This window comes from Calidris pugnax, unplaced genomic scaffold (genome assembly GCF_001431845.1).
Source record: "Calidris pugnax isolate Ruff unplaced genomic scaffold, ASM143184v1 scaffold15, whole genome shotgun sequence".
Lineage (NCBI taxonomy): Eukaryota > Metazoa > Chordata > Aves > Charadriiformes > Scolopacidae > Calidris > Calidris pugnax.
The window spans coordinates 7,117,320-7,143,628 of NW_015090774.1; the positions used below are offsets into that span (position 1 = coordinate 7,117,320).

A 26,309-nucleotide genomic window follows, 5' to 3' on the forward strand; every position below is an offset into this window, starting at 1 on the left:
ATGATTGAAGATGTTGGGTTTAATGTTGAGCTCCTCCGTTGCTCTAATCCAGCAACAGGCAATACATGGAAGCCCCTGCTGAACCCTCACGTGTTTCTGAATGAGCAGGTGGTGGTGGGCACAGAGGATGGGGCAGCATGGTGGGGCACAGCCATGCCCTGTTGTCTACCCCCCCAGCCAGAGACCAGCAGGGGAGGGCAAAAATCAGGAGGATGGAGAAAGGGAGGCAGGAGTTACCTGCCCTCTCGACACCTTCATCAACTGTGGCACCAGGGACCCCCACACCAGGTGCTGCAGCCTGGTGGAGCTTAGTACCTTCCGTCCCCTGCCATCTGCAGCCATCTTCACACTGGTGTCTAAGTGCTTTCCAGCTAGGCCACCTGCTCCTCAAAACAAATGATGTGGTTTTCTGCTTTTTCGCCTTCCCCAGCTCAAACCAGCCCAGAGTACTCAGCTACAAGCTGCCAAGTGAACCAGCCACTTTTCCCATTTACCGGAGACTGCCCCACTTGGGGGTTGCCTTTTGGGATGGCAAACGCACCGTGTCCCACCCTGCTGGGGTGAGAATTACAGCTTGAAAACTGAGGCGGGGGGGAGTGGGGGAAAGCACGATGGAATCTGCTTGCTCAACCACCCTGAAAAGAAACCTAAAACCTTCCTGCTAACACACGTCAATGGTCTTTTGTGATTTTATTTGTGTGAGGTTCATCCCATGACACTGCATGTAGATGTAAGTAGATGACAGTAAAGTCAGGAGTCAAAAAAGCAGAGGAGCGTAGTGGCTCGCTCACCTACAGCGTAAAGGTGCTTCAGCCCAGTTACTGCTTGAAGAGCAACTTTTTTTTTTTTTTTAACTTCTTTCTTTTGCAATCGTTGCTCGCTTGACAGGCCCAGACGGAATTACATCACTTCCTAAAACCCATCAAAGAGAGTCCATCTCCTGCAGAAATGCGGCTCAGATGCACCCCGGCAGGAAACAGGAAACGTCAATGTTCGGGTGAAGCAGGAGCCGGCCCGAGCGCCCCTCGGGTGGGAGCGCCGCCGAGGCAGCATGCCAAAGCCAAACCTGGTCGCCCTGCTTTCTGTCCTCTTGCTGGCCGGGGGATCTGCCGACAACAGTGAGTAAGAAAGCGCCTTTTTTTGCCTCCCGAGGTGGGACCGCGTTTCGTGCCTGCAGCGACGGGACCGAGTCGGAGGGCAACACCCTCCCAACTCAGCGCTTGGGGAAGATCTGTGGGGACTTGCTCTTCCCTTCTTTTAGCTGTGCTTATCCTCTCTGTTTTCAGCTGCCCGGCTTTTTCAAAGATTTGACTTTTCTTCCTTAAACCTAACCCTGAATGGCAGCAACCGAATCCTATAATCCCTAAAGCTTTGACTTTTTTTCCTTAGACCTAACCCCGAATAGCAGCAACTGAATCCTACAATTCCTAAATTTCAGGTGTGTAGGGAACCAGAGCTTCCATGCTGGCCTGCCAGGCATTTTGGCTCTAATTTTAATTATTTGTTGTACTTTTTTAACCCCACACCCATACTATGAACGTTTAATAGTAAGGTTAAAGATGGAGCACCGCTTCCATTCAAAAGCTGACTGCCGATTTCCGTAGTCCCGGTGCACCGAAACCGGTTTAACAAAAGAGCAGCCGGTTCCGGAGACAAATATTTTGAATTCTCAGCTGCAGAACAAAGTGGTCGGCACCATGGGTTTAGGTCCTGACCTGAAGGGAAGAACCACAAGTAGAAAAGCCGCTTGTGATAAAATGCTGAAGCGTTGGGGTGTCGTTGCAGAAGCTCTCACCCATTTGCAGGGGGTAGTTTGTTCCACTGGCATTTTGGCAGCCAATGACTGCACAAGACAGGCAGTTTTTTAGTAATACCTTGCCAGGCAGTGCTTATATGCCTTTCAGTGTCAAACAAATCACTGCCCAGGTGCCTCAGTATGGACAAGAAGTGCTTGGTGCCGCTGGGGTTCTCCAGAAAGCAGGGAGAGAGGATGGTCACGCTCAGCTATCGCTGGACTTCTTCTATCACAGTTTTAAAATGCATTGGTGAAATAGGTGGCTTGATATGGGTGTTTTTTCCCTGAAAATCAGCAGTATAAGCAGGGTGTAAACCTGGGCTCCTGGTGTGCTGCCAAGCTGCTCACAGTTAGCAGTCTTCCTTAGCTGTAATAGTGAGCTAAGCAAGGTATGAAATGGTTTGGTCTTGTCTGCATTACTGCAGCCCCGCTGCATTACAGACACATTGAGAAGATATGCTGTGAGCACTGGATGTAGCTCAGAATCAAATTGGTCAGAGGGAAAAATCACGCCATGGACAGAGCTAAACAGAGGTCCCAGGGAAACAGAGGGGCACAACCCGAGCAACGCAGAGTGACCAGGCTCCAGGCTCCTTGGCTCACTTGCAGTGTGCCGGCCGCTAGCATTTCATCACCATCACCGAAGGGCAGAGGGATGCCTCAGTCCCCAACTCCCCCAGCCCACGGCTGGGCCCTCCTGCCCTTCTTTATGATGGGCATTAAAGGGCTGCACAAAGCACTGGGCACCCCCACCTACTCCCCACTGCCTTTAGCGACTTCCTTCCGGTAGGTCCACTTTTAAATTCTGTTTGATTTTGGAAGCGTTCCTCCAAATGAGTGAGTTGTGACAGAGCTCTCACCAATCACTGTCAGCCCCAGCTCTCCTGAGCCAGTCCTCAGCTGCTGGGGGAAAGGCAGGAGAGCATCCACCCAGGAAAGAGCAGGGACCCTTGCTCCCCACAGAAAGGTGGCTTTTGCTTGTGTAACCAGCCCCAAAATGTACTTGGGGCTTACTCTGACTGCAAGGGCGGGAGGGAGGAAGGGAGGGAGCTGTGAGCTTGGACTTTGGGGGAGAAATTGAACTGGAGGGGGAAGAGTTTATGTACCTTACTTATGAGGCTTATATACCTCACAGGCACTGGTGGGTTGGGACCCCTCTGTTGAGGGCAGCCAGCTGGGGACAGCCTTTGCTCCCACCTCTGCTTGCTCACAGATCAACAAGGCAGGACCTTTAAAGGAGTTTTTTTGCCTTTTTCCTCCAGTCTCAGACACAGTTCTCACCTTTAAAGAGATCTGCTGGAGAAGGGGAGCAGAAGCTCTTGCGGATCTCCCAGGTCTCACCTCTACTGTCTAGAAACCACTTACAAAATAGGTGATAGGAGTATGATTAAATCTTGCAGCATAGACAGATTGAAGCCTATACAAGTTCTGTTCCCATACCTTACTGGAGCCTTGTGAAACCCTAGCCCTGCCATTGGGATTATGATTAACAGACAGTTTTCTCCCGGCTATGCTACAATCACTCTAAGCCGGTAGCTCTAAGAGCGTGCCTGAGGTCTCAGCTGTGGGTGCAGGCCCTCTCCTGGCTCAACAGTGAGGGGACATCAGGGTTTGCACCAGTCCCCTTCCCCTTGCTCATCCCTTTGCTTTATGCAGGCAGAAAGCCCTGCCGATGACCTGCTGAGGGCCAGCAGTGGTCCTCCCTGCCCTGGGTGATGGTGGTTGCTGCTCAGCCTCGTAGTAGCCCTGAAGATCTACCTAGGTGTGTGCTGACTCTAGGAACAAGTATTAGGGTCCTTAGTACAGCTTATAGGAAAAGGCTGTGACCCTATGGGCATTTCCCAGGGTATGGCGTCTCCCTCTGTGCTCGGTGAAACACATGGGAAGTTGCAGCAGAAGTGGTCTGACGGGGGAGCAAGAAAACATGTGAGGGAGAGGAGCAGGGAGAGGTCGTTAAGTGGAAGAGCAGGTAGTGCATTATTTTGGCTGTGTCTCTGTGCTATTGTTTTGAGCTGCTATTCAAAAAATTGTTTCTATCAAAGATCCAGATATTCAGTAGCTTGTGCCATAAGCACAGCCGTAACCTCTCCCTTTGGCAGAGAAGTGCCCTTTAGGTAAAGTCCCCTACAAAGCCAAGGTCTCTAAGGGAGTGATATTTTTGACCTGTTCCCCCCTAGAGTAATGAACTCAGGAATGGGTTTGAACCAATCAATCAAACATCAAACCCGTCAAATAGTTGCCTGGTAAAATTTTCTAGCAAAGCAACAATATAGGAAACGAGGATTTGCTACATCCTCTCTTTCCAAAGTGCAGCTTCCTAAAAAGCAGATGAAATACCCTTTCTACTGAACACATCAGTTCCTGGTACATATTTACTCCTATTCATCCCTTTTATCCACACACACAAACTTCCACTGTGTTTTATTCAAGTGCTTCAGGGGCATTTCAGAAAATTCCTCCTTTACATCAGCAAGATCGTACAATAAATTTCAGCCAGTGACCCCAGTCTGTGTTCCCTGAAGAGATAGTTGGAGAGCCTCTGGAGCTTTTGCATCTTTAATTTCAGGGTCCTCTGAGAGCAAGGAGCACCAAGAGATTTGCATCACAGTGAGGTCACACGGGTATCCCTGGTGCAGAGCTGGAAGGCCACGAGATTAAGTAGATGCAACTAAATGCATAAATTACAGAAAACCTTTAGTACTGGGGGTAAGAAATGAGACTACAGGTTCACAGTCTGATTCTAAGACTCGTGACTGAATTTGCAACACTGGCAGTTAATGCTGGATGGAAGTACGGCAAGGAGAAAGCAGTTTCCGTCGTCTAGAAATGAACTTAAACAGTTGTTTCCTCTTTCAGGTTATACCTAGATAACACTTTCTAAGCACCCCATTTTAATAGGATCTTGTCTGCAGATTAGCCATCCTGAAATGTTTCTGCTCCCTCATCAGAAGAGCGTGTGCGCCCGACAGCTAGCCTGCAGGCTTGTACGGATTCCTCTTCCAGCCAGACTGACAGGCAGGACCTGCCGCAACAGGCAGCTGGGCAAGCCCTGGCCGCGGCAAGGAACGGCCCTTCTTACAGCAACATGAAACGCAGGGAGAGGAACAGAACAGGGATGAGTCAAGCAATAGGAGAGAGGATCATACGGACCACGTGGAGCCGTATGACTATACCAGCAGGAGGAATGTGTATATGGAGCGGAGTGATATAGGCTGTGGTAACTTGACTCCAGTGTGCACGGCTTTACAGCCTTCTCTCCTTTTGTCACCCTCTCGTGAGCCTTCCTTTCACTGCGTTTTTATACCTTATAGGAATGTTTGGAGAAATAAATTCCCTTTCGAATTAATAAGCTTGACTATCCCACCGACTTAGCTACTGCTCTTCCTCTGTCCCATCCCTTCTTCTTCCATAAGTAGTTACTATAGTGTGGTTTAAAAAATTCCCTTCAGAGACCCCCAATCTGCGAGTCTGATGAGAAGGCAGCAGGGAGACTGATGATTTACAGGAGAACCAAATGTGCTGACTGCTGGCTACTTTCCTTTGCCTCGCATCCAACTGAGATCAGAAACCTGTTTGCCCACTTACTTCATCAAGAAGCTCATATCGCCACCTCCGAGGGCTACAGCACAAGCCTCAGAGGAAGAAACGCTGCAACAACAGAAATGTTGTTTGTTTGTTTGAGATGTGGTTGTTTGGACTCCCAATCTGTAAAGCTGCTCGGTATCTTCAATTCCCTCTGTCTCCCTTGAAAGGCTTCAAAACTCACACAAAGTCCATCAGTAATCTGAGCATATTTTTAAAGCAGAAAATACTGATTAATACCTTATACCATGGTATTTGCATACAGGGACGTAGCCTTTTTGTAATTTATAATGAAACCTTTTTTGAGCCGCTGCTAGTGCTTGCTCAGGCATTTTGGTCCCCTGAGAAGTAGATCCTCTAATATCTCAGTGGTAGGAACCTGAGGACTTCTTAGCTTCCAGCTCCAGCTTCTTAGCTTCCAGGTCCAGCTGTGCCCAGCTCCCCACCAAGGTGGGACACAGCAGTATGCCAGTCACTCTCGCTTCTGCTCTTGAAAGCATGGAAAGTGGTCATAAAGGCTGGGCTGAAGATGTGGCCCATCCACATCCCTCCACGTGGGGAGAAGTTGCCAGCACTCATGCCCCAGGCTGTCCAGTCAAACCTGAAGTGGATGCAGTTGTTGTGTGAGCACTTGCTCCTTGGCTGAGATGTGTAGATGCCCAAGTACAGATATCAGACTGTGGCCAAAAACACAAGACTGAGCTCAGCAAGAGGAGGGGTGTGTGCTCTGTAAAGTCAAGAGATATCTCCATGGTCGTACATGTCTTGCTCCTTGTTTTGCTCCATTGGCCTTGGTTTTTCATCCTGAATGTGTGTTACTACTTTTCAGAGGGAGTGAACCTCCTGTGGTTCAACAAGACCAAGTGCAGGGTCCTGCATCTGGTTGCGGCAACCCCTGGTATCAGTACAGGCTGGGGGATGAAGGAGTTGAGAGCAGGGCTGCTGAGCAGGAGTAGGGGGTACTGGTGGATGAAAAGCTGGATGTGAGCTGACAATGTGCACTCCCAGCCCAGAAGGCCAACCGTATCCTGGGATGCATCAAAAGAAGTGTGGCCAGCAGGTCAAGGGAGGTGATTCTGCCCCTCTACTCTGCTCTAGTGAGACCCCATCGGGAGTACTGCATCCAGCTCTGGGGCCTTCAGCACAGGAGAGACATGGACCTGTTGGAGCAGATCCAGAGGACAGAATGATCAGAGGGATGGAGCATCTCTCCCGTGACACCAGGCTGAGAGAGTTGGGGTTGTTCATTCTGGAGAAGAGAAGGCTCCAGGGAGATATTATTGAGGCCTCCCAGTACTTAAAGGGGGCCTACAGGAAAGAGGGGGACAAACTTTTTAGCAGGGCCTGTTGTGATAAGACAAGGGGTAATGGTTTTTAGCTAAAGAAGGGTAGATTTAGACTAGGTATAAGGAAGAAATATTTTACAATGAGGGTGGTGAAACACTGGCACAGGTTGCCCAGAGAGGTGGTAGATGCCCCATCCCTGGAAATGTTCAATGTCAGGTTGGATGGGGTTCTGAGCAACCTGATCTAGTTGAAGATGTCCCTGCTCATTGTAGGGGGCTTGGACTAGATGACCTTTAAAGGTCCCTTCCAACCCAAACTATTCTATGATCTCTGCAAGATGAAACACAAGCACAGCTGACAAGACAGTTCATGATATGAATGACCACCGCAAATCTGGCTCCCTGCAGGCATGGAGAAAATGTTTGAATAGCATCTCACAAAATCTCTGACTTTCAGATGCTCTCCTGCCCTGCTCCAAACCTTACAACGTCCAGCTTTTGTTCACCCTACAAAACAGCCATTTGGGCCATCTGCAGCGCAGCCCACATGCTATTTTGAACACTTTAAACTGAAACTCTATGAAAAACAACATCTACCTCAGGGCCGACCACATGGGTCTCATGTGGCCCAGGCAGCTGGCGGTGGCAAGCGCTGGGCTTGCACCGGGAGGCATGAATCCGTCCCTCCCCTGCCTGAGGTACAAATCCTCCTTTGGTGCAAGCCACCAGGCCCACCTAGGTGCAGGTGGTGATTTTCTTGTGGTGTAAAAAATGTGATGTGTGGGTGGCCCAAGAGCGAGAGCAGCCCCTGTGTGACAGGTAGGGAAGGCATTCTGCGGGCCTGAGCTCTGGTCCTCAGAGGTGACGGGCAGAAACGCTGAAGGGAAATGTGTAGAGGCAGCAGGTGAAACACAGGAAATAAGAGCAATATCCTTCCAAGAACATTGTGCAATTGGCTGCCCTTCTGCTGAAAGGCATATTTAATTCACTTGGAGAAAAGATCTCTGTAAGAGAGAATGGTGTTCGCAGAAGAGAAGCTGTTTTGTCCCTAGAATTATGCAAAGTGAAGAAAAATACGTGGCAGCAAGGTCACTTCCCGCCATTTGCCATTTTCTTTGCTTGGAGACTAGAAAAGGTAATTTTATTTCACACAGAGATAAATTACTTGAAATCTGATTCATAGCTCAAAAATGGGCAAATAAAAACTAGCAGAGACACTGGAAGAGTCTCTCTTGGAAATCAAGCACAGCGTACGCTGCAGCTGAAAGTTTAGCCCTGCAGTTAATGAGGTGTGACTGTTTGCTTTTGCTTTAAAGTCACACCAGGCTTTAGACATCTGAAAAATCCATTTTAGCTCTAGGAGTAAATGAAAAATCAGGTATCTTCTCCGCACCCTTTCCCATTTGTACTGTTCTAAGCAACCGGGCTTGTCCTTGTCAATATATCAGATGTGGCAGGCGAGGGGTTTCAAGGGCAATGGCTAGAGGAGGAAAACAAAGCAAGGTCATCGATGCGGTTCAGGGAGGCTGCGGTGGTCCAGCGGCTCCACCAGCGGCGCAGTCCATCACACCGCAGTCCATCACACCATCACACCACAGTCCATCACACCATCACACCACAGTCCATCACACGGCAGTCCATCACACCACACACCGCAGTCTGCGGCGCGGATGGCTCTAGCGATACCTCTCACAGCAATCAAAATGGAGTAGCAGCAGGCCCCGGGGGACTATAAGCTACCTCGGGAAAGAAAAGTCAAGTGGCCAAATTAATAAGGGAGTGGAGCTCTCCCTCCTGTCCTCTGCAATAGGATTAAGGACAGGCAGCACATCATGGAGCAGGGTGGAGGAGCACACGCATAACGGGTCATTACCTGCAGGGGAGGCAGAGATTGTGTTCTGCTCTTGGCTGAAACACTAGATACAGAAGCAAGTGACAGAGAGATTATGGATATGAAGTGCTTTGCCACAGGCCAGCTAACATTTTCATTGCCATATTGTGGTGAAAGATTCTGGTGTGCTTTGCAGTATTAAATACTACATTCAAGTATTAGGTATTATTTATTAAGTATTAAAATTCTTTCCTAGTTTTTAGGAAAGGATGAAACAATCTGGTGCCTGAGTGGCAAGTGTGGCATAAAAATCTAGATAAATCACTGCTGTCACACTCAAATAATTTCATTCATTTGAAATTAGCTTTCCTGGAATACAGTCTTACGCAACCCTCATCTCCTCTTCAAGACAAATCTGACAGGAGACGAGATGCTGCAGAGTGGATTAAGCAAAAGATAGCGCTCTAATCCCAGTTTTCCTTTCTCACTTGGTGTCCCTGGGAAGGACAGCATCCCTGTCCTTCTGATTTCTCATTTGTAAAATGGGTTGATAACTGCTCATCTCTCAGGGCCATTATGAAGATTAATGTGTTTACAAAAGCATTTAAAATGCTAACTACTTCTGGTTTCAGTCCTGTGAGATTCAAAATGCCAGCACTGAGGTGCTGAAAACCTTAAGCTCTTGCTAACTCTAGTGGAAACTGTGGCTGCCCAGCACTTTAAAAGAACAGGGAGAAACATGTCTTTGTACAGTCATGAAATTTTGCCCTGCTTTATTGCATAAAATGAGAGCTGCACCGTGCCAGCATTGTATCTGAAAGGACAGATAACACAAAAAGTCATCATTTAATTTCATGCTAAGAAAATTATTGAAGGGTTTGTATTCTGAAACATGCTGGTGTAATTTATCTAGGGATTGATTCCTGCACCTTTGGCTACAGGAGAATTTTTCACTTTGATACGGAATACAGTATGAGCCCAGAATTTGCTGTGCTTCTGCTAAGCTTTAAACTCCGTGGCAGTCAACACAGACTCCTAATTAACCTAAAAAAAAAAAAAAAAAGGTTGTTTCACTATTACCAATACAGCCAAATTTAGCCACTTTTTTTGCAAAATATTTGCTAAATGAACTCAAAACCCAACTCAGGCTTGAAAACCCCCAATTCTAACATTTGTGAAGAACACCCAGCACTGACTCTTTACTGTAGGCTCCTTTGTACAGCCTGCAGGGTCAGACAGAGGAGCAGGTAAGTGTATTTGCATCCACTAAAGTCCCTGCATTATTACACCCTCTTCTAGTCCACGCAGAAGTGAAAGTCAGCAGCTTCTGCAGGCCTCGGACTTCCTTTCACCAGTTCTGTTTTTCACAGTGGACACGTTTAACACATTTGAGAAAGGCACAGAAACAGGGAGATGAGTGAGCTGGAATTGGTGAATCAGGGATAATAGTCTCCCTGAAGGGATTACTAACTCCTTGGGTAAGGGGTGGGATGAGAGAGGGTGCAGCTGTACGCGCCAAGGCTGAGGAGCAAAGCAGGATGGTGTGGTTTACTGAGAAGCAGAAGACTTTTATGTGAGAGTGAGACTGGTTGCCAACCTGCAGGATAAAAAAATCTGTTTGTGCAAGACAGCTGCACGCAGACAGACCATGCATGATGACGTGTCCCAGTAAAAGCCAGCTGAAGAACATGGTCAGGACTGACTGGTAAGATTTTGTGACGAATTTGTGATCTAACTTTACATCTGATGCCTGGGACTTCAAATCTGTGTGTATGGGGCATTTCCTGGGGTCTTTTTAAGACGTCAAATGAAAAGTAAATATTAAAGCTGTACACTTTGACTCACTGATAATATCAACGTAACCCACGAAATGTTAAGTTGTCCCCATATATTTGGCAGGCTCTGAAAATTATGGTTCAGGAGATGGATCGCCGATGTTATCCACCGTTACAGTAACGACTTCTCCTGCTATGCATTCTTCAACTGGGGATCACCACGAGTCAGAACTTTCCACTGCAAGTGCTACCGAAAGCAGCTTTGAAACAAAAAGTACTTCAAGTACTGAATTGAATCTCGTGGACAATCAGGACAGCATAGAAGCAACAGAACAGTCTATTTTGATATACATTGTTCCCATCGTGCTGCTGGTCCTGCTGATTTTGTTCATCATATTTTTTGTAATAAATCACAAAAGGAAAAAGTCTAAGCAAGGTAAATTTGTATTCTCGCGCATCACAAGGATATTTTTAGGACGTACTTGACATGAACAAAACTTTATTCGGAGGCCTAGGATGCTACATTTAAGATGTACTTCTCTGGTTGTAGTTGCACGTTTGACAGCTGGGAAGGGGATCCACCCCTGGCCAGAGGTATCTGGGCACGCAGCTCTCCTTGGGTGGGAGCTTGTTCGGCTTCTTGGCACCTCCTGCTCTTGCAGCACACCCATGGGAGCCACCACGCTGAGCTGTGGCTCCTGGCAGTGCCGGGAACAGCGTATGGATGGAGCCATGTGGCTGCAAATGCTTGTTCTGTCTTTAGGCTTAATAACTTCATACAAGGTGAATTCAATGCTTCTGTTGCCTGTACTGCTCACAAGGTAAAGCTGCTTGGAACTTCAATAAAATAAGGACAAGCAAAACCATTTTAAGGAATGCTTTTAAGGGATCCTGTAGACTGGTGGCAGCTATGAAGATATCTCAGTAAATGAGCTAGGGATCCAATGGTCAGGCTGCCTGGGTGCTGCAATAGGGAGAGCAGTGCTTCAGGAAGCTACTGAATTAGCAAAGAAAATTGGTAACTTGGAGTGTCAAGCTACAGAAAACAAACTGGGGTGTCATATTATAACCAGGCAGTTGGCAAGTGAAGTCCTGAAATGGTCATATTGGTGTCTCTACAGAACAAGAGTGCAGCTGTAAGCTCCTCAGCCTGCAGACAGTGACAAATGTTCAACATAGATTTCAAGTCCATTTTCCAAGACATTTTTAGGCTGCACCTGCCTTATCACTGGGCCACCCTCGTAGCAAACTCTGAATTCACAACCAGGCACCTAGTTACCCACCTATTTCTGGATGACCTGAAATGCAGATACAGCGTTCAGAGGGAGGGGAACTGTGGTGCCCTGTGGGAGCACAAGACTGGGATCTCTTGCCCTGTGCCTATTGCTTGGAGCTGGGATTTTGGGCATCCCCAGGTTCTGTGGCCCTGGGGTGACTCTGCAGTTAGGGAATGTGCTGGAACAAGTGTCAGCACCCATGGGTGACACTGAGTTAAAAATAAGCTGATTTAAGATGGTACACCATGTGAAACCTAAATGTAGTTCTTCATTCTTTTTTGAGGGCTGAGGCTTTTCAGCCACTTGATTCCTTGGGGGGAAGATTTTTTTTTTAATAATGGCTCTTACAATTTCTTTTTCCCCCATCTTTACTTTGTCTTGGGGTCATAGCTAGTTTTGGATTCCTTTTGACATCTGGCTAGTTCAGCTTCATTTGCCTAACTGAGATTTAATCTGCCATGCAAGTCCATTCCCCCCTTTCTCTCCATGAGCGGCTCCCAGAGTCTCCAGGCAGAGCTGGATTGCCTGCGTGGAGTCTGCAACAAAATGTCCCCATGCTTCCAGTAAACAACTTTTTTGCAGCAGTAGCTCCTTTTTGGGATGCCATTTCTCTCCCAACATCTGTTTTGCTCAGGGAAGCGTGCATCTGCTGTGGCCTGCCCACCACGGCGCTAACAGTCAGTTTCCTCCCAGCACGGCTGAGCTAATAATGAGCTCCTTTTAGCATGGCCAAGATTAAAAATAATGAGTTCCTCTGAAAATTACAAAGAGGAATAAATATTGTCTTTCATCTACAAGTCAACTATTATGCCTTTTGAAAATGCAATCTGTTTTACGGGACCCTATTGAAGGCTTGCTTGCAGTCTGAACCCTGTATATACAAAGAGCAGAACTATGAACACCAACTTTTTTCTTTTCCAGATGAGCTGGGAAGTGAAAATGTCAAAAGGTAAAGTTTATGAACATAACTTTTTTTTATTATTATTATACTTTAACAGGATATTATGATCTTTGGCTCCTTTACCACCTGTTTTAATTTAACTGTACACTGAACACCATTACCTTTTGCCATCAGTGGCTCCAGTTAACTATCTCTAGAGGTGGCTAAAGCGTGACTTCAGTATTTAGCTGAAGGTGTAAGACTAGAGCAGGAGAACAGGAGTTACAGTGGCCGAGGGGAGCACTGCCCCACAGGCACCCACTGCCCACAGCCACCCCTATGCCTGCTCTGGGCACCCCCAGGTCCATCAGCCACAGGACGTGTGAGGTGCCCCATAAGCAAAGGGGATCTGTTCCCAGGCTCAGCACAAGCTTTTACTATTCAGAATAAGCTCTGTGTCTCACTCCCCTGTTTTTCAAGTTTGTCTTCCCACTCTGAGGTGAGGCAGAAAGGCTTGCCCAGCTGCCCTGGAACCAATGCCTTACCTGCTGGGAAAACAAGCCAAAAGCTGCATGGCTCTTATCAGAGTGATAATTTTTATCATTATCTTTTATCGAGCTCCATCTTGCTAATCCAATGCCAGAAGTTTCACAGGGTCAAAAAAAAAGGGAGTTTTGCTAAAAGTATTTTTTGTACCATGTGACTCCAGGAATGATCAGCAAAGGGAAGCTAAACAGAGGCATTTAAATAAATGTGGAATTACTCTGCTCATGACCTTTCCTTTTGAAGTCACTGCCAATGTCAGTCACAGCTAGGATGAAACTTTAGGCCCTCTGCTTTTATCACTGGAGCAATGGGACTGTTGCTTGTATTCCAGCAGGGCAAACTATTTTATTTTTCAGCTTTCTATTTACAGTAAGGACAGTTCTCAAATAGCTGCAGTGGTCCTGTGCTCTGGTGTACCCCAGACTGCACCGTTTGAGTCCCTCAGCATGTGATGTCCCAGCCAGCCTTACCTCTGCCCAGGTCCAGCATCTCGCCGCCGTTCCTTCACATGAGTTTGCAGCCATTTCCATTTCATTCACACCCAGTGGGCTGACATCTTCTCAGATTACTAGGCTAAGATGGCTTTCCAGAGCTTATACATGTGTCTGGAATTATGAAAGATTCCAAAATTACTACATTGTGAGTTGTTTGAATTAAGCATTTTGTGTAATGCCATTTTTTTTTCTTTTCTTTTCTCCCTCCTCTCAAGTCCTATTTTTGAAGAAGACACACCCTCTGTTATGGAAATAGAAATGGAAGAGCTTGATAAATGGATGAACAGTATGAACAAAAACGGTACACGGTAACCCCTCCAATCCATCATCCCTCTCTTTCTAGCTGACGTAAATACCATGTGTAGAAAATGAGTGTAAGGCAGTTTCACTGCTTTTCTCAACATTTTTAGTTGTGTTCTTGACTCCCTGCTACAAAAATAGCAGCACAAATGTCAGGGGTAGAATTGTTCAGAGAAGTATTTTAGTTTGTGTGGGAGCTTATTTTTAACATATGATGGAATATCATAAATGTTTTGAGTTTCCAGTAGACACTTCTATTAAACACACATATAGCTGTGAATGGCATGTATATTTTTAAATACAGATTTTTAATGCGAAATACTCGTTTCTCTGAAGCATCTAGTCTTTCCAGTCAGAGTTACTACAGTTCTGTGCTCCATGTTGTGCATTTACTGATAGTTAAGACCACCACTTAAAATTGCTGTGGAGATCCTATGAATACATCCCTCCCCTATTTGTGTCCTTTTCCTCGCTTACCATCTCTACTGCATGAAACACTGTTCTTTGCTGCCAGCACTGTTCACCATCTACATCCTCTCTTGTAAGTCATCAGCCCATACAGCAATTAGTACCTGCACTAACTATTGCCAGCAGCATCTTCAGCTGCTTCTTAGCTACTTGTATTTTTACAAGTCTTGTATTTTTTCCCGTTTTCCTCCCAACTGAAATCTCCTGATCAAAATGTCTAAGAGCCCTTCAAGGATCTCCTCAAAAAATGCAGGTCCTAGGCAAGATGTGAATTAACCCAGGCCCAATTTTGAACTGCTAACAGCTTTTCACTGGCTAGGAAATGCTGAAGCCTTGCTATTTTTTTCATTCCTGCTCCCTTGCCTTACGTGCAAATGGCTCATTTGCCTGACCTCCTAGGGATGCTTTGTTTTTCAGGACATAAAACTCTTTGGAGCATTTCTTTGCGTTAGCACAGTGCTCCACATGATGGGGTTTTGACCTTCATGGTCTGTAAGCTCGAGCAGAAAACATGTGCTAAGCAGCAGCAGAGAAATAGAGACAGTGCGTATAGTACACTGGGAAATTGTGCTGTCAAATATTTTTTTAAATTCTGTGGACAGATGGAAGTAAATAGTTTATGTACAGGTTTTCCAGCTGGACTATGAGGCATAGGTGCAATGATAAGCAGTGGAAGATTAACAAATAGTCCTCCCTATAGCAGTTTATAGGAAACAGTCCTTAAAAGTAGTTCATTTGTATAGGTGCACATAAACAACTGAAATATATTTAAAGAAATTATGGCAACACCTATTAAAGGGAAGGAGGATTTAAAACACATAACATTTCTGCTATGGGGACCATGCAGATTTTACAGATAAAAAGGTGCAGAAGAGCATGCGCAGTTTTACGTTCTAGAGAGACTGCATGATAAAAGTTGGTGCAATTTTGAAATAAATGTAGAACAGCCAAGAGTAACTATATTCTCGTTTCTTACCCTTTTTCAGCTGACTGTGAATGTTTGCCTACTGTCAGAGAAGAAGAAAAAGAATCAATTGCCAACCCAAGGTACTTTTAATTCATTATATTATTTGAAGAAATATTGTCAATGTCATTCCAAATAATCCGATTTTTAATATATAATTATAAATAGAGTAATTCTTTGGTCTATTTAAGTTTTAAAGTTTTTATATATATACGGACTCTGATTTCAACTTAAACAAAAGGTTTGACACTCTTATTTCTAAACCGGTTCCTGCCTGTGAATTGCACCACTAAATAATCTTGCAGTTGTAAACCTGTGCGAGACAGACAACCAGATGGCACAGATGGAGTTTCACTCGCTGATCAGACTTTAATCACAGTTTCCTAAGGTGCTAATACAAGCATTCAGCATAGCTTCCTTGCCACTCCTCACCGGCACAGACACCCAGCTCCCCTCTGCCACCAGGTGCCTATAGGTCCCTGAGAACCCCTGCCAGATGTTTTGGCTGGAGCTGTGACCTGCCAGACAGGAGCTTGTCAGACCTCAGGAGAAACCCAAAGGATCTTCCCCTTCCAAGCAGAGATCTCAGAGGAATTGCAATGAACAGCTTGCAAACTTGAAAAACTTTCTAGCTGGTTTCCTGAGGGTTTTGACCAGAACCCTTTAAACCCCTCTCAAACTCACATTTTCACCAATTAAAAATCCTGGTTCCTCTGGAAGCAAGAGGCTGTACATCACCCTTGCCTGCACGTTTGTGTGGCAGCTGCATTTTGGGGAGTGGGCAAAGCAGCTCCTCTGTGTCAGGTTACGATAACAAATGATTAAACCATCTTGTGTGCCGAGAAAATCCCTGGTGCAGTGGAAGCAGTGGATGCAAGTAGGCAAGGCTGGGAGCAGAGAGGGGTGGCAGGAGGAGGACCTAGTTCTTCCCCTTCCTATGACACTGGATAACTCAGCTCAACATGTCTAACAAAGCTACACCTCCCACTGTAGATGACCTGGGCTCCCTCTTTTCTGAGTTTCCTTGCTCAAGAGTGAAATAGCAGTGATGCTAAACCACTGCTGCTGGAGAATTTGCAATTCAGTTGCTCCAAAGCTGCAGTTTCAGGGCAGCTTTTTGATGGGGCTTCTCCACAGCAGCTATTTGTATTTAAAAGGTTTCTGCTTACACCTATTGCATGAGAAATCATTGTTGTTCTGTTGTGGTTTGGGGGTTTTTTGTTTGGTTGGTTTTGGCTTTTTTGTTATTTAAATACTTAGATCCTAGGTTCCAGGTACAAGCACCAACAATAATTTTACCCTGAGCAGCTGGAAAAGATGCTGAATTCTCTAGCCATCTGGGTCTTCCCTTCCAGCCTCTAAATGATAATTCAGAAGGGGAAAATTGTTAAGGAGAGGCAGCCGCACACTGGTTCTCTGCAAACAGATTTGCTGAGCGTACCACTGACTATAGGAGGGAGCACAGGACAAAGCATGCTTGAGCCATATGCTAACACCAGCAGAAGTTAGTCGCACTATAAAAGGCTTTTTAGGGATAGCGACACCCTGAGCATTAAGTTTACTTTCCAAATCTTAAACGTTTCATTTTCAGAAAAAAAATCATCATGACCTACCAGCTTGAGTCAACACTTTAAATGTGCTCCTTGCTAAAGTGCTTTTGTGCTAGATTTGCATTAACCCCATCAGAAGGTGGGGGTTTTTGCTCCTGACTGGCAAAAGGTACCTTTGGGCTACACCCTACCTCAAGTTCCCCCCCTGTAAAATAGAGATATTGTCACTTCAAAGCACTACGGTGAGGCTTAAGCCTTGATGCAAAAAGACAGCCCTGTTCAGATAAGTATGCTTCAGTCCAAGTGAGGGTACACACATTATTTAACCATGTTTCCTCATGACTGGTATCTTAGCATCACCATAGAGAAATTTATGCCATTACATTGTAGGAAGGCAAACAAATGCAAATAAAAAGGGAGGATTTATCTCCAAAATGTTCATAGTTGCTCAGACAAAGGATATTAGTTGAATACAAAGTGCAAGATTATTAGGTTCAATTTCAGATTCTGAAAGACTGCTTTGCTTGGGCAAAATTCTTCTCAGATTATGGTAATTCCTTTTTTACATTTTAGTGATGACATTTCAATATAGGAAACATCTCAAGGTCTCACTGAACACAGCTGGCTGAGTGTTGTTTTCCTGCTTCATAAAGATGCTGGGGGGAGTTCATCAAGACCCAAATGTTTTGAACGATGAATTGATTTTGATAAAATCTCAGACTAAAGGTTTCAATAATGACATTTTGACATTTTCAGAATGAAAGTTGTTCCAAAACTACTTTTCAGAGTAAGTGACTTTTTAATATAAAATTTTTAAAAGGTTTAAAGAACAGAACCCTGTGGTGGGGAAATATTTCTAGGTTAAGTGTTTCCCTTCACTCAAAACTACTTTTTCAAATTTCATTTTACATGAAATTTTGAAACATGCTTCATTTCAAAGTGAAAAGCTATCTGAGGTGGTGGGATTTCCAGATAAACAAAAATAAATCATTGTTTCCTGTTTACTTCTGCAATTGAACCTTATCAGACCAATATCGGCTGCTTTCCTGACCAAACTCTTAGCTGAACAAATAATGTCAAAGAGAGAACTACATACAGATAAATAGGTGTTTTCAGCAGCTTTTTTAGGCAAGAAAAATTAAAGACTATGAAGTAAAATGAAATAAGCTATTATTATGACAAAAATTTGTACTCAAGAGCATCAAGGCTGCAGATTTGTGCACGAGAGGCAAAATACGACAGCCTGGGCTCCTTTGTAGGCGGAGGTCAGCTGCCTTATGCGTAAGCTAAGTTAAAAATATATATGTACATATAAATTCTTTAATATATATATTTAAAATACTATATCTTGCCTCTGAAACCCAGTGCTAAAACCCTGATTGTGCCTGAGCAGAGAACCCCAAAGCCTCCCCAGCCTCGCTGGGGCTGGGGTTCCCGTGCTGTGCATGCAGGAGGGAGCGGGCAGGTGAGGGCTGATGCTCCTGTGGAGCACAAGGGGGTGAAGACCAGGCTCTTCTCTGGGGATCTTTACTCCCCCAGCAAAACAGAAGCACAGCCTGTCCCCTTACAGCGTGAGTCTTTGCAGGCTGTCAAGTGCCATGAAGCAATCCTCCCCCTGCTTTACCACACCTCCTGAGGGGGGTTGGTTTTCCTTGGGCGCTGCTGGGCACCCTCCTAGTCTTTCTGCCTCCTTATGGAGAGGTGTTCTGGGGCAGGGGGAATAAGTCAGCACAAAAAGAAATACTCCTTTCCCAGGCTGTGCTTCGGTTTGGCAAGATACTTAAAAAAATGCAAAATATTATGAGTAGCCCTTTTAACTTCAGAGGTGGTTTAAAGCCCTGCTGTTAATACTGACTGAAGTCTAAACAGCTGATTAAAAATGTGGCATTTTTAATGTTGGCACAAACACCAAAGTGCTAGGCAGAAACCAGCAGGACAAAGAAAATTCACCTGTTACGAGGCCAGCTCTAATACACAAATTCCATCTGTAAAAAATTATCCTCCCCTGTGGAAAGAGGACACTTTTTTTTGCTCAGTCCTGGCCTGGGAGCAGGAGAAGGGGCGCTGGGTGGCCACTAACCAGCAGAGAAATCAGAGCAGCCCTTTGTGCCAGCATCTAGCACCACAGATGGGGTCGTTTCATACATTGCATGGCTGACACATTCATTTTCTGATAACACCTTCTCACGGACTGCAGAGATACTCTTGTGTATTATTTCCTGCCGAGACAACTAACCCAACAGCATGACACTGGTCTGTTTTTTTCTTTTCCATGTATACGCAGCGATGGTGAATCATGAAGTCAGAACAGCAAAGAACTGATTAAAGGGAAGTGGCGCACAAGCGAACGATCCCCAACTCCCCCCAGATATTGGATGAACTGGATTTAAATATAATTCATCTCAAAAGGCCAGAGAAGCAAAAGCTTTTGTTTTGTCCTGCCACATACCATCTTCAGAAAGGAAACATCACCAAGAGGAAGAAAAAGAAAGAAAAAAAGGAAAAGCACTACAGTAAGAGCAGGGGCTGATCTAAATTACTTCCGCAATGAGATTAATCACAAATGAAGAGAAGCCTCCACCCCCAAAAAAAAGTTCTTGAAATAGTCCTTTCTGTCTAATTCTTCAGCTGTGTATCATGCAGAACCACTTCTGTCCAAAGTTCAGTGGGTTTCTTTGTATTTTTTTTTGTGCCCTTTTTTTTTCTTAGATATAAACAGCATCCATAATTCTGGACTACCCTGGTTTGTTGGATGTGAAGCTCATGCTTATGCAATGTTTGCTTTTCAATTTGCTTTTTGGTAACAGTGCACTGATTTGCACAGGACTTCTGCTGGGGAGGTACCAGACTAGGACTGACAGACAGAGCAGCTGAAAAGCCTTTCAGAGGATTCGATGGAAGCAACTGCAGCCCAGCAAGGGCATGGTCTTTGTAGCGTGCTGTTTGATTTTCAAATTAAAGGCACTGTAAAAGTGAAAAAAAATAATTTTACACTGCCTTTCAATTCGTTATCTCCACAGGTTAGTACCCTGGGTTAGCTCTTACTATTTAAGCCTCCACCCTGCTGGGTGCTGTTCTCTAACAAATACCTACTTCAGGAATATTCAACTTGAAAATATTTCTATTTTAAAAATAAGAAAGGTTGAAAAACTAACAATTGAGTACTCACACCAAACACCTATTTAGATGAGTATGTGTTACGCGAAACTGCTTGGTCAAGGTTTTCAGATGCAATAAGATTTCTGCTTCTTCTGGTTTTGAATATTGAGCTTGGAATATCTGAAAGACATTGACTTCTAAGTATGCCTGGTCAACTTTAATTACACTGAAAAAAAAAATTTCAGACTCCTGAGATACCTCAAGGTGAGAATATGAATATTGTAATTGCATCCATTGATTTTAGGTGGCATGTCTCTTATGGGTGTAGTTTAAATATGTAATGCACACATGAAAGTGGATACTTGTCTGTGCAAAGCTTCCCTTGCCTTATTTAAAATTTTATATCCGACCCATCCTCATCTTCCTTTTAAATGTATAATTTCTTCCCACTCAATGCATGTTTAATATGATCAGTTTTGGTTTGCCTGCAAATATTTCACTAATATGTTATCAGGCACTGCTTGGTTAAAGAGAGCAAACAAACACTCCAAGCCTCTGGGATGACAGCTAAGTGTCACTAACAGCTGACAGATACAGAGGGGGGTTCAGCTTTGTGAGTAATTGAGGATGTGCCAAATTCTAAAAGGAAAAATTGTTTACAGCTCTCCATATTCATTTGTTACTGAATATGACTTGACTAGTAATTTCCTCAAAGAGTAAAAGATTCCTTCACTGTTCCAAAACAATTTATTGCAAATATTGGATTTAATCTTGAGTGATGGTAAATTAATTCTCCCTGCTTGGATGATTTTTAACGTTAAAAAAAATGTTTTAAGTTAATCTTCCACAAGAATTTTTATTTTTTTTTTAATTTTTATATTTCCACACGTTTCTGATGGTAAACTCATTCTCTAGAGTGTTGATTTAAAATAATGCAGTCACTAGGGGGAAGAGTGAAAGACTGAAATATAGGAAATTTTTTAAAAATGGAAGTGAATATTTTCTGGTAGCAGCCTTTTTAGCAACTCTTTTACAACAAAGATTTTATGCTGAGACTTCCTACAGTTTGCAAAGCGGTAGCCTGAGGACGCTCAAAACAGAAATGTTTTCTTTAACAGTCGAAGATAAAAATATGTACTTTGAGACCATTACCAGCTGTGTGGCTGGAGAGAAGCCCATGGTGACCCAGCAGTTTGCAGCATCAGTGTCCAAGCGGTGACTCCTGCCCTTCCATGCTTCGGGCCACGCAGCTCCGCATCCAGCAGCCACCACCTTCTCCTTGAAGCACAGCTCCTGAAGCACAGCTGGAACAAAGAAGAACTGGAAGCTTTGCCTTTTTTAAAGTTTTATTTTATTATTTTTTTTTTTTACTTTTGAAATTTACCCAGTGCCCTCCAAAATGGCAATATATAGCAAAAGTCAGTTCTGACACGCTGATGATCCTTCACCCTGTCCTAGCTATGCATAGCAGCTACAATAGCATAATGCAGTAACTCAATCTGCTATGGCATTTGAGAAGAGGCTGTGTCATGCGTGTTTTGTTGTTTGTTTGGGATTAATGTTAATACCAGTCGGTCCTTTTGTTAGATAAAATGCCGTACAGTTCCTAATAAGTTTCTCACAGAGATTTAGTTTCATTAAAAAAAAAATATTTAAGTTTAGCTTAAGGGAATGCATATTCCATAAACTCAAATTAATAAGAATTAATTCTTATTCCAGAGTTCATGATTAATCAGTTTCTACGTCAAGCTTTAAAATCAATTTTGCCCAGAACTAATGTCTAGGTGAGAGCTCTATAATTATCCAGGTTATGCCATTTACCGTCTTCAAGATTTGGCGTGTCAGGAAATTTCTTTTCCTCTTCTGGAACTTTCTAAGCATTGCAAAATACAAAAAAAATAATTGATTGGACACTTGGTCAATTTTGGGTATAAGTTATCTTATCTTTTTAAAAACAAAAAGTCTCACAGTTGCTGAGTTACCATTGAAAAAGGTTGTATTTCATCAAATGTTATCCTCCCTGTGTGAAACAGCCCACCTGTCAAATAATTTGCATTTCAATATAGTTATGGATATTTCTAGTAGTTTCCCTTACTGCTAGACAAATACAATTTTTAATATTTCTATTTTCCCCTAAACATTTTTACAACATTGTTATTCTTCCCCTCCCAACAGAAATGCCAGCCTTAAGCTATGGAGGAGATCACTCCATCCGATACCTCACCCTTGCTCCACGCTCCCCATTTCACCCCTCTGGTCTCTTTCTTTGTCCATTATTTTAACATTGATTTCTGCATTTGGCAGGGCCACCACCCAGCATCCACTCACTCTGGCAACAATCAAGTCTTTCCATGGAGCCCCAGTCCGTGGGCACAGCTCCAGTTAGGAGATCACTCCATCTGATACCTCACCCTTGCTCCACGCTGCCCCATTTCACCCCTCTGGTCTCTTCCTTTGATCATTATTTTAACATTGATTTCTGCATTTGCCAGGGCCACCGCCCAGCATCCACTCACTCTGGCAACAGTCGAGTCTTTCCGTGGAGCCCCAGTCCGTGGGCACAGCTCCAGTGTGGCCCCAGCTTCTCTCCTCCCTCACCCCATTCGAGATTCCACTCCTCTGCTTACTTGTGTGCCCCTTGCACTCCTCTTTGTTTTACACTTGTCATCAGTTCCTGGGCGTTTCCTTTTGCACACAGTTTATCTCAATATTTCAATCTTGTAGGTGGATTGAATTACAGGGGATTTAGACCTTTTAACTCCTGTATTAGTACAGCCAAAACATTGTAATATTCCAGTTTAGAAGTACTACCTTCACACCTTCTGTTGATGCACCTTAATTTTCCCTAAGTTATGCACACAGACAAGTCCTCTCTTCCACAAAGAGCAAGACAACCAGACAGCAGATAAGAAACTAGCAGATTTTAAAAATTATGTTAATATTGCCATACACTACAGAGTATTTGTATCTCTGCTGTAATACCCTCAGCAGCAGCCTGGTCTGAGCTGGCCCATCTCACCACCATCCTGCAACACCTACCACCAACTGATAACTCAAGTTATTATCCCTCATTAGAAACTGAGCAAAAACTATACAAATAGAAAGTCACATGCACTATGTATTTCTCTAAAATGTTTAGCAAACATGACCCCTAAGGAGCTGTTCCCTCTTCTTCCAGTTACCTCCAGTGTTTTAGTAGTTACCCAGCACTGCTCAAGGCAATTTGACATCTAATTTATGGCGTGAGCACTTTTTGTCCTACAGAAGACAGGAAAGCCAAAGGAAGAATTGGTTGAGAGATATATGCATAAGAAAAAGGGTAATTATCAACCAGTATCCTTTCTACATATGCTGAAAACTAGTATCTAAACAGAATTTTTCAACAAAATAGAAATACCCTGTCCTTAAAGTTACAAACATAACGTTACTGGCATTAGCAGCAGTTGATTGAGACCATAAGAGTGTAATTAGCAGCAGTTGATTGAGACCATAAGAGTCATGCACTTCTCAAGCACGTAACCCTTACGCTAATCTCAGCAAAAAAGAATCCTGGTTTTAGTTTCTAAGTAGTCGTAAGTCATGAATCCATAGCTAGCTATTGATCTATGAGATAAAGTAAATATTTTTGCAATGCTAAGTCTGATGGAGGGCTATAAAAAAATCTCCAAATTTTGTTTACTTTCTGTATATGAAACTGCTGTATGTGCATTTGTTTTATCAAATAGTTCTTTCAAATTATTTTGTAATTTAAATATCTAAAAGTCATAGTATTGCTCAACTGTATATAAGAGTTTGAGATTTTAAAGAATCTTTTCTAATAAAGGTTTATAGCAGGTTTGAGTGTCTACAGGTCCTCTTTTTCCCCATAGTCCTGCTAATCCATTCCAGTCAATGGGTGCTAATTATTTGTTGTTGATGTCAAGATTACTCAAGCCATAGAAGATACACAAAGATATATATGGTATGTTGATATGTTACTCTCATCAGCTAGCTAAAATTCAGGCAAGAAAGCCTAAAGGCTAGCTCAATACCCTTGCCAAATTACTGAAGAGCTTTGAAATTAATTTTACCTAAGCAAAAATATGATGCTTTATATTTCCTTATATTTTTGAGTGGCTATTCCGAATTGTCTTTATCAATAGTCAAATTCTGGCTCCAGTGAAATTGGTAAACACCCTCTGATTTCTCCTTGAGTGTCTGTAGCCATCTTTCTTTAATGATCAATCACTTCTCAGGTTATTCCAGTTAAGCACCAAAATGAGAGTCTCCAAATTGATAAAGCTGCTAAAATAATTTTCAGTGGATATAAGGAAAAAGGAAAAAAAAGGAAAAAGAAGAGGAAAAAAAGAGAGACATATTTCTAGATAGAGCGATAAAAAAAGAGAGACATATTTCTAGATAGAGCTTTAGAACAGATTAGTAAAGCAGAGCATTACTTTCACTCATATTTGTAGCAGTTTCAGTAGAGGGGAGCAGAATGGCCCAGGGGTATCCAGAAAGCTCAAGCCAGTCTTGATTCTATGTAATGTCTTTAATGTTCAAACAACCTCAATATGAGAGCATCGTAGCAATGACCAGGCAGAAACTAGTTCTCTCCCTCTCTCTCTCCCCTAAACATCACATCAGCAAGAAACTTGTCTTTGGTACAAGCGCAGACTCTTAAAAACAACAACAAAAATAAATCCGTATTTTGGGCGCCCTCTAGGGAGGTTCAAAAGAGGACTTTACTACAGAGCCCGAGGACCTGTTTTGACACCTCATGCCCCATTTCGTGCTGCCCCCCCAGAGCAGGGGCTCCTCCAGGGTGCACTAGGGAGGCTGGAGGGGTCACGGGGCAGCTGGATTGGCAAACAGAGACGGGATGAGGGATGGGCAAAGGACAAATCCCAAGCACTCACTCTGTGGTGAAAAGCACGTGGTTGCTTCGGGTCAGGTTTTATGCTGGATCAGCCTGATTTTGGGCGGGATCCCACAAGCTGAGGGCTGGGAGCACTTCCCTGCTGCTACACAACCCTCCGAGCACCCAAGCAGATATTACAGTCCCATCCACACTCTCCTACAGGTTTTTATTTGTATATTAAATTGCATTTTTTTATTAGCACATTTTCAATGGTTATTTGTACACCAGTCATGCATAACTGTAGTTTAAGAATTGTCAGATTGGTTCTGGCAACCAGAGAAATAAATATTGCTAATTTAGGCACCTGAAAGACACAGGAAGCCATTTGAGACACACTAAGAAGGTTTTGGCACAAAAATAAAGTTTCTTTCCTTTCCCCATTCTTTGAAGAGATTAGATTGCTATAACTTTTATTTAAAAGGCAACATAAATACATCTAGCTCATTCAGCTAATTTTAATTAAAAAAAATAAAGAAGATGCCTCAATAGAAGGATCAGGACACCTTTTGACTAGCAGCTCTTTCATGAAAAGGATGATTCTTCTCAAAACCAAACAATTCTAACTACAGACACTTCAGTGATTTTTAACTTCTACAAAAACTTTAAAAACTACTGAAAGGGGACTTCTCAACATATTTTGTTAGAAAGCTTTGAAACAAAAGTGGTTTTCTATATAAAGTACCAATATAAAGTTCAGAAGTGGAGTAATACAGTTCAATTAACTTTCTGTCTTGCCTCCAATCAACTCAAATTTTATTTATTCTTACTTCAATTCACAGGAGAAGCTAATGTTTGAGACTTACGCTCCTTAAAACAGAGGAAATAAAGCCTGCTACAAAAATACCCACCCAGATATTATTACTTAAAATACCAAGACAGAAACCTAAGATCAAATCTGAGTTTGAACTTACATATTTAATTTTGGGAAGCAATACCTAATGAAGTTGCATACATTACTGTCAGCACCGGGAAGGCAGTATAATCAGGCAGCATAATCTCAATTTTTACTTTCTTCATAAGCTGAAGAGATCTATATGCTTTTATAATGCACACATACAGAGCAGAAGTTGAAGACTTGCCTTACAATCTCTGATGTTTACCAGGTTTGACGGGTTTCATTAATATACATGGGATTTGCTTGTTGTAATCAGACTTCTGTTCTATTTTATAACCTGAAATATGGAGCAAATAGCATGTTATGCTGCTGTCATTGGGATTTGTATGACAAGGTATCAAAACTAGGAGGTTTCCCCAACAGAAGCAGCAGTTTTGTTAATTTCTTATTCAAGTAATTCTAGCAGATTCAGCCCCCCTCCTTTTTAATTTTTTTTTTTTAAATAAACATAGTAGTTTAGTTTTACTGACTTTCTACTCTCAGGGATGCTAGTAGGGCTTTTTGTTGAAAAATTTTCATTCTTTTACAACAGGTTCAAATAACACCTGGAAAGAAAACATAAAACTTTACAGTCCCTCCAATGTCTGCAGCAAATGCATTCAGGCAGTAGAAGTAATGATAGCAATAATTTATCAGCCTCAGACCTCTGAGGTTACCATTCGCTGTG

General features: G+C 43.4%; 1 protein-coding gene across 1 annotated transcript; it reads left to right on the forward strand.

Annotated features, from left to right (window-relative positions):
• TMEM154 (transmembrane protein 154) lies at positions 1-22,213 on the forward strand. Its single transcript, XM_014943068.1, has 8 exons — positions 1-140; positions 431-560; positions 947-1,118; positions 10,394-10,705; positions 12,468-12,495; positions 13,682-13,767; positions 15,221-15,281; positions 19,033-22,213. The coding sequence occupies exons 1-8, from the start codon at positions 1-3 to the stop codon at positions 19,046-19,048; spliced, it is 945 nt and encodes a 314-aa protein (XP_014798554.1). The 3' UTR covers positions 19,049-22,213.
• The last annotated feature ends 4,096 nt before the right edge of the window (positions 22,214-26,309 follow it).